This window comes from Musca autumnalis, unplaced genomic scaffold, assembly GCF_047663935.1.
Source record: "Musca autumnalis isolate F117 unplaced genomic scaffold, ASM4766393v1 scaffold_1, whole genome shotgun sequence".
NCBI lineage: Eukaryota > Metazoa > Arthropoda > Insecta > Diptera > Muscidae > Musca > Musca autumnalis.
Genome location: NW_027411644.1, coordinates 285,626,594 through 285,635,669, shown reverse-complemented (window position 1 = coordinate 285,635,669; position 9,076 = coordinate 285,626,594). Strand labels below are relative to the sequence as shown.

General features: G+C 37.0%; 1 protein-coding gene across 1 annotated transcript; it reads right to left on the bottom strand.

Moving 5' to 3' along the window:
- Positions 1–800: 800 nt before the first annotated feature.
- LOC141391337 (uncharacterized) lies at positions 801–1,479 on the bottom strand. The gene is made up of 2 exons (XM_073964244.1): positions 1,366–1,479; positions 801–1,301 (listed from the first exon to the last, which is right to left on the bottom strand). Exons 1-2 carry the CDS (start codon positions 1,381–1,383, stop codon positions 801–803), a joined length of 519 nt encoding a protein of 172 aa, XP_073820345.1. The 5' UTR covers positions 1,384–1,479.
- Positions 1,480–9,076: the final 7,597 nt, after the last annotated feature.

The window sequence follows — 9,076 nt, the reverse complement described above, 5'->3', positions numbered from 1 at the left end:
TACCTCCCACACAAAATTTCGGATACATGTTCACTTTAAGACCTGCTTTCGAATCACTTTGATTTTTGTTGAAGCAACTTGCATTCGCTGCCTCAATTGCGATGGTAAAAGTTGTTTCAGGGGCAAGTCCATACTTCTTGAGCAAACAGCCCGAAGGATGTAAAAACCCCCTATGGCACCATATGTAGTGGCTGGAGATCCACTTCCATAATGGTCAATGTCGATCCATTCCTTTTTGTATCTCCTCCGCAAAACGTTTGATCTTTAATCATAATCAACATTTTTGTCGGTTCAAACGCCCAAAATTTTTAAAACCCCCTAAATACATACGTTTTTTGGGAAAAAAGTTTCAATATATTCAGGCTGAGGGTATATCTCTGTCGGCAAAGCCGACTGATACTTTTTTACTTGTTTAAGGTATATTTTAAGCACCGAATTTTAAACCCCAATTCGTGGAATTTTTTAATGTATATTTTAAAACCCAACTTTTGGCATTCTTTAAAGTATATTTTAAACCCAAATATATTTTTATACGGCATAATTATTGTGTTAGCTTCTTTTGTTTGTTCAGAGGTATATCTCTGTCAGCACAGCTGACTGATACTTTACTTCTTCGGAAAAAATTTGATCTACCTGCTAATTTAAGTATAGTCGGTTTAGGTTTAGATAACGTAGCTCCCTTTTGGAACGAATTAATTTAAAACACTCGAAAATATCTACATTTTTCAACTTATTGTTATTTCACTTAAAATAATAAAAAAATAAAACCTAATACTAATAGTGAAATTACTTGTTTTCGTTTACCAACCACCATGATCCTTTTGCACGATGTGTTTGTAGATGGTGTATGGAACTGGATATGGTTTAGGCACTGCGATTTTTATTTGTTTAATAACCTCAACCGGGTATGGTTTTTCGACTTCAACGGGATATGGTTTCTCCACGGTATAGGGTATACGTTTCTCTGTAATTTCGGGGACAATGCGGTATGTTGGCACTTGAATTTCTTGTTGGACTGGGACATGTACGGCATATGGTTCGGGAATTTGTATTCGAATAACATTTGGAACTTTAACTGGCACCGGATGGGGAATATTCAGCGGGATCTTTTCAATAACTTGAACGGGAACATGTTTATTTACTTCTGAATATGTTTCGGCAGGTTGATAGTGTTGTTGATAATGTCCACTGCCAGTCGATAAGGATTGATGGGGATCTGATAAAGATAAATCCTCGGTATCAATGTGAGAACAAGTGGCATAGCTGAATAGCAATGTAGCTGAGATTATAACGGAAAAGTTCTGGGAGAGAACAAAGAATGTCGTTTAAATTGGTAGTCATTTCGAAAGTCATGGACACACTTACCTTAGTTCTAGCCATCATTACTTCCCTGTTCTAGCAAATAGTTTCTTAGTAATCCGTTATTTTCCTTTAGTTAGCCAGCAGAGTGTTATTTATGCACTGCACGCTTAGTCGTTTGACTTAATACTGTAACAATTTTTCCAAATGGCCTTGGCTTTTATTTGAAAATGCATTTTATTGCTCCTATTTTATGGGTTCCACTTCCCAACATGGCCTGTTGAGGGGAAATGGAAAAAAGTGAAAGAAACCAAATCACGGCTTAACAAATTGTTGTAACTATTTACGTGTTTTTCCTCTCTTTTTATGAATCTGTGAACTGTTTAACCATAGCCAAAGGAAAGGTACTCATTGTTCCTCAAAAAAACATCGCCACTCACTTATCCGTTCAACCATTCAGTCAGCCAACTCGGTCATTATTGTTATGGCATATTGTGCAATCGCTTAATATTATATCACCTTAAAATGAAAGTTCCCTTTAATTTGTATTGTTGTTGTTGTATATTGCAGTGTTGTTATTGTGATATTCATTGTTATCAGGAAATCCAAGACAACATACATTTGGTATAATTTTCCGTTTGTTTTTCTTCGTTTCCACTGCAGAAAGAAAAAAAAACGAAGATCAAATAACCAACAACATTGACCACAACACAGTCACGGCCAGCGCCCTCTCACCTGTGTCGTTGGAGTAATTCAGTACGTATGACTATAGGATTTCCATCCATGAATGGTAATTTGTTACAATTATTGCAAATATGTGAAAATTATTGGAGTGTAGGGTTGCCAGATTTCTCATCTTCGAACATAAACTAAGTTTGGACAAAATATTCCGAAAGCCAAATTTTGAACCAAATGTGTTTATCCGCTCGAGAGTTATCGAGCGCTCCATAGGGATTTTTACACTTTTCGTACCATTTTCTCGGGAAGTATGAACTTACCACTTAAGATCTTGTACCGTCGTAATGGGGGCAAAAATCAAAGCGATTTGAGAGCAGCTCTTAACTGTGCTTTTGCAAAAATTTGCGTGGGAGGTACACGAAGGAGTGGACCATATTCGAAACTTATCTGTGTCTGGAAGGAATATTAGAATGTGTAAAGTTTGGGCCAAATCGAGTTCTCGCTACGACAGTTATCGTGTAAACCGTTTTATAGAATATATTTTTAACTTTTGTGGGGGAGATATCCGAAGGAGTGGACTGATATGTGCCATCTTCGAACTTGATCTAAGTTTGGACAAAATATTACGGGGTTCAAAGTTAGGACCAAATCGATTAAATCGTCCGAGAATTTTTTGCGCTCCAGCCAAACTGACAGACGGACGAACATGGCTAAATTAAATCCAAATTATTTGAAAAGATTTCGTCCAAAAATACGTGGGGTCTACAACTTTTATTCCTTTCTACGAGGCACATTTTTATCGGATCAAATTAAATAAACTCTCATTAGCCTAAAGACTGAATGTATAAAAATATCTTACTTATTTGTGTGATGAAGCTGGATACTACCATAAATCAATAGGACGTAGATTTGTTGGGTTAGATGGGTAATTGAACACATGCGATGTATTGCTTTAGAGGCAAGAAGATCGTCAGTTTAGGGTACTAGGTACAATACGTTCTCTATAGAAATTAGAAACATAGCTATATCCGGACCAATGTTGTACAAGAATGGAATGTAGCTCACTATCCGAAATTGTAGGAGAATGTTGATTTATAAGTTTATTGCATCTTGCCTGTTTATGACGCCGGAGACATCGTGTCGATAAACCGTGCATTACCATGGAATGACTTCTAGAGGTGAATCTTCCAATAAAGTGTGATGGATTGGATAGTCAGCAATGTATTAACTTGCATGAAAAACAGCAAAATGGTCTCTTCATGTAGGTGATCCGCACTGGACATTTGGAAACAATCCGTGGCAACTCGGAGCGCATTGTTATCGAATATTTACAAATTTATCCATTGTTTGCCGCCATGAGAGGAAGTTCAAATTGGATAAAATCAACGTAGTTAGAGATGGGACGTCCGATGGCTTTATTATGTACCACAGCGTCGGAGTTGGCTTCCACTTTCAAATATACAATGTGACGTGCGATGAGTAGTGAAGTAGATTGTCGAAGACTACTCCCAGTATTTTTGGATTATTTACTGTGAGTATATGACTTTCTCCGATGAATATTTCAAGATCTACGTTTACCTCTCGTGGCCAGGAAGAGAAAAGTGGCATGGATGACTTTGTAGAGGATAATGCAAGATTGTGCTCCCGGAAAAAAATTTATGGCGACTAGATAAATGAAAGTCTTACAACTTACACACGGGGGTGTCACTTACATGGGAAAGTGTGACAAAAATACTTCTAGATAATATATCGAACTGAAATTTGTATCAGTGGGTGACCTTAAAACACTCTAACAAAAATATTGTAGTCCAAGTTTTTGCGTGTTTCCCATGTAACGATTCATCCTGAATTGACGTATTTTACTGTTACCAACACATTTTTCAATCGAATTTGCTGTAATCCCGTATTAAGAGTTTTTATACCCTCCACCATAGTATGGAGGGTATATTAAGTTTGTCATTCCGTTTGTAACACATCGAACTAATCATTTGCGACCCTATAAAGTATATATATTCTTGATCAGGATAAAATTCTAAGACGATCTAGCCATGTCCGTCTGTCCGTCCGTCTGTTGTAATCACTCTAGCGTCCGCAATAATTGAGATAGAGTGCTGAAATTTCGCACACGAGGGTCTTTTTTCCATAGGCAGGTCAAGTTCGAAGATGGGCTATATCGGTCCACTCTTTGGTATAGCCCCCATATAACGGTACCTCCGGATTTGAGGTATTTTGACGTTCTTTGCCACATTTGCAGACCGACTTAGCTATAATTTGGCACTTAGGGTTCCTAGTGATCAACAAACTTATATCCCAAAGGATATGGGCATAGGTCCATGTTTTGGTATAGTCCTCATATAACGGTACCTCCCGATTTTCGATATTTTGAGAATTTTAGCCACAATTTTTAACCGAACTATCTGCAATTTGACATTTGAGGTTCTCAGTGGTCATGAAATATCTCCACGAAACATCGTCAACATAGGTCCATGTTTTGGTATAGCCCCCATATATCGGTACCTCCCGATTATCGGTATTTTGAGAATTTTAGCTAAAATTTTTAACCGAACTAGCTGTAATTTGCCATTTGAGGTTCTCAGTGGTCATAAAGTATCTCCACCAAACATCGTCAACATAGGTCCATATTTTGGTATAGTCCCCATATAACGGTACCTCCCGATTTTCGGTATTTTGAGAATTTTAGCCACAATTTGTAACCGTATTAGCTGTAATGATCGGTATTTTGAGAATTTTAGCTACAATTTTGTCTATTCAAAAATAATCGTCAATATAGGTCCATGTTTTGGTATATCCCCCCATATAACTCTACCTCCCGATTTTCGGGAAATTTCTTCACTAAAATTCGTCAACATGTGTCCATTTTTGAGGGTCTACATTGTTTTGATGAAACTACCCTCAATTTGACTCTTGAAGTTCCCTGCAGCTATAAAACTTTTCCGCCAAAAAATTTAAAGATAGGTTGACTCTTTGATATAGCCCCCTATCACCTAGCTGAACACATTTTTATAACCTCCACCATATGGAGGGTATAATTAAATTTGTCATTCCGTTTGTAACACATCGAAATATTCGTCGGATAAAGTATATATATTATTGATCAGCATAAAATTCTATGTCGATTTGACCATGTCCGTCTGTCCGTCCGTCCGTCCGTCCGTCCGTCAGTCCGTCCGTCTGTCTGTTGAAATCAAGATACAGCTCGCAATTTTAAAGATGGAGAGTCAAAATTTGGTACAAAAGTTTTTATTACTTGCAGGATGGTTGGTATTGAAAATGGGATATATCGGTCCACGTTTTGATATAGCCCCCATAGAACGGTACCTCCCGATTTACGGTATTTTTAAGGTTTTAGCTTCATTATCCTACCAATATGGCTAAAATTTGGTACGTAGTCTTCTTTAGGGGTATACAACTTTCCCCCAGAATTTTGTTGGTATCGGTCCACACCTTCATATAGCCCCCATAGAACGGTACCTCCCGATTTTCGGTATTTTGAAGGTTTTAGCTTCATTATCCTACCAAAATGGCTGAAATTTGGTACGTAGTCTTCTTTAGGGCTATAAAACATTCCCCAGAATTTTGTCGGTATCGGTCCACACCTTCATATAGCCCCCATAGAACGGTACCTCCCGATTTTCGGTATTTTTAAGGTTTTAGCTTCATAATCACACCGAAATGGCTGAAATTTGGTACTTAGTCCACGTTGGTGGTATAAAACTTTCCCCCAGAACTTTGTCGGTATCGGTTCATGCCTTCATATAGCCCCCATAGAACGGAACCTCCCGGTTTTCGGTATTTTCAACGTTGTGGCCTCAATATTCCACCGAAATGGCTGAAATTTGGTATTTAGACTTCGTTGGGGGTACTCAAATTTGTCGGTATAGGTCCACGCCTTCATATAGCCCCCATGGAAAGGTACCTCCCGATTTTTCGTATTTTGAAGGTTGTGTCTTCAATATTCCACCAAAATGGCTGGAATTTGGTATTTAGTCTTCAATGTGATATAAAACTGTTCGCCAGAAATATGTCTGTACAGGTCCACGCTTTCATATTGCCCCATTTCTGACTAAAATTCGTCGGTATAGGTCCACGTTTAGATATAGCCCCCATAGAACGGTGCCTCCCGATTTTCGTAATACTGAAGATTGTGACGAAATGGTTGAAATACTTATTTCGTCTTCCAAGAGTTATAAAATATTCCAGAATAAAATCTCCCATAGAAGCGTACTTCTTGATGTTTGGTATTTTTTAAGTTTTAGCCACATTCTCTTACCGAAATATAGGAAATTTGGTATTTAGTCTTCTTTGAGCCTAAAAATTTTCCGGCAAAAATTTGTCGGTATAGATCGACGTTTTGAAATAGCACTCATAGAATGGTGCCGCACACTGTTGATGAAATTTAGTATTAAGTCTTCTTCATACACGAAAGGTGGAGGGTATAACAAGTTCGGCCCGGCCGAACTTAACGCCGTTCTTACTTGTTTTAGATTAGATTAGATAACACTGTGCAACAAAATGGAGGTGAAAGTCTGGGGCACGGAAAATTCCTCTTGGGAAAGAAAGGCCTTGGTGAGTATATTATGAACCCCGAAGGATATATCCGCCGTGAGTCGAACTTCCGCGTTATGGCGTGATGAAATTTTTGTTAGAGACCCTGTGGGCCATCAGGAATTACCGTTCTATCTTTGTTCACTGTTGCTTAAGTGCGTCTATCCATTGTCGAAAAGTTGTTCCACCTAAAATTGTGAATTATTCCATTTTAATTAAGACTATTTTATGGTGGAGGGTATAAAAAGTTCGGCCCGGCCGAACTTAACGACTTTTTACTTGTTATTACTTAGTATGAGTCCATGATTTGGTATACTCCCTTATCATTTATATCTAGATTTATTTCGGCAGATGTTAACCAAATGTTCAAACCCAATGGGTTTTAATAATGAGCTCAGAGTTCAGAAAACCACCTTATAAAGAAATGTGATATTGTTAAACTTTTGATCGCAGCCTCCATATGGGGTTACCTTCCACTTTTCGGCACTTTATAAGATTTAATCAACTTTTTCTGCAGAATTACAGGTAATAACGTATTTTTGGTTCTCAGTGCGGCGAACATTTTCCCGTTTTGGCGTTTTGCAACATTAGGGTCGAACTGTCGGTTAGTTTTGAAAAATATTATAGTACGTTTATATATAACCGGATTTAACAAACCAACTGGGTTTCAAATGCCAACTCCATTGCTCATATTTCAAATAAATCCTCATAGAGAAGGTTAACCCTGCAAAAAGCTATATATAAACATGGCATAACTCTCTGTAACAGAAAGTAATTATGAAGTTTAAGCCATTGGGGTAATACTGCAGACTTAAAAACAATCAAATGAGATTGATACTTCAACCTAAACAAAACAAACAATAACAAAATTACTTAAAATATTCCAAAAATAGAAATTCAGCACATAAAAACCGGGCTAAACTTTTGGCCATAACTGCTAAAACCGCAAATGTCCGCAAAACATCTAAGCAGTTTTCAAATCTACAGACCTTGCTTTTATTTAGTAACTAAAACTTTAAGGAAATCCATACATCTATATTAATATTTTAATTTTGACCACTATTATAACTAAAATATTTGGTAACTCTTTCAAATTAGAGGAATTGTTATAAGTAGTAAAACCAAGCTGAGGAGATTTACTTAATCATTCAACTTTAGTTAAGGCGTGAATAATAGTCCTTTGTTTCAGAAACTAGCTTATAACACTGTGCAACATTTTTAAGGTGATCTTGTGCAAACAATTCGAACTGAATATTTTCTGAAAGTACGGACCCAAACGACAAGAAACCCTAGTTGGGTTTTGTTGTGTCAGATCCAGCTCGGATTTTATGGCCCCATCTAAACATTGCTAAATATTGAGTTTCTAAAGAAATTTGGGATTATATCTCTGAAACCAATGCGAATCTTCTTCTGACCTCTGAAGCAAATTTGTAGGTAAGGACAAGAATATGCAAAATATATGCAAAACTTCCACAATTTTTATACATTTCGCACCGTATCTCCAAAACCGTTAATTTTTTCTGAATACTTTCTTTTGGAAAAATATTCCCTGGAATGTAATACACAACTCTTCAGAACATGTCATTGTTGTAAAATGCCTCTATGCCGTTGTTTTCAGTACATTTATCAACGACGATTTAATAAAAATGTCAATAATGTAGTGAAATCCGAAATGCGAGAATAAACTGTTGGTGTGAACTGTGTTTAAAATACGTGTTGTAAAAGATATGATGCAAAATACCGCTGAAACAACATGAAGTAGGCATTTTAGAGTTTCAGAATGTTCTAAAGAATTGTTGAGAACTTTATTTGGAAGATTTTTGCAAAAGGTTACTTGGTTCAACTCCCAATAGTTTAGCCGATACTGACCAGAATTTCAGCAATTATGTAAAATTTTCTATATTTTACAGATTTTGATGCCCTAGATGGAGTTTTTCTTATGTGGTTTTTTCAAAAGATTAGTTCTACTAGTTTAGGGCTACAATATTGCTAAAGACAGCAAGGCCAAATTCCTATTCGTTTCTGAGATAAAGGCCTGGTAAATGCAAAAAAGTGTAGATTTAGCCCGGTTTAGATGAGGCCATAAAATCCGAACTGGATCTGACAGGACAAAACCCTACTAGGGTTTTTATAGTCTAAATATGTACTTTCAAAAAATTTATACTAGAAGTTGTTTGCATTTTTAGTGTTGCATAGTGTAATACACCCATTTTTTCTTCTATCTTATATTAATAAAAGAGTAAAGTGATTGACTGACTTAATGATTCATCAACGCCCAGACCAAACGGCTGAAGCTAGAATCTTGAAATTTTGGGTGAGGCTCAGTCTTGGTCCGAAGGTGTCAGATAAGGTTGGGTTTTTGGAAATTCGAACTAGAACGGTACGAATAGTACTAGAAGGTACTAAATATAGTACCCTTTGTATAAGGCAAACGGGAAGATCTAGAATTCTGAAATTTGGAATGAGGGTCACTGATGGAGGGTTAGAAATATATACCAAAGGGTTTATGAAAATTCGACCCATACGAAAAGTA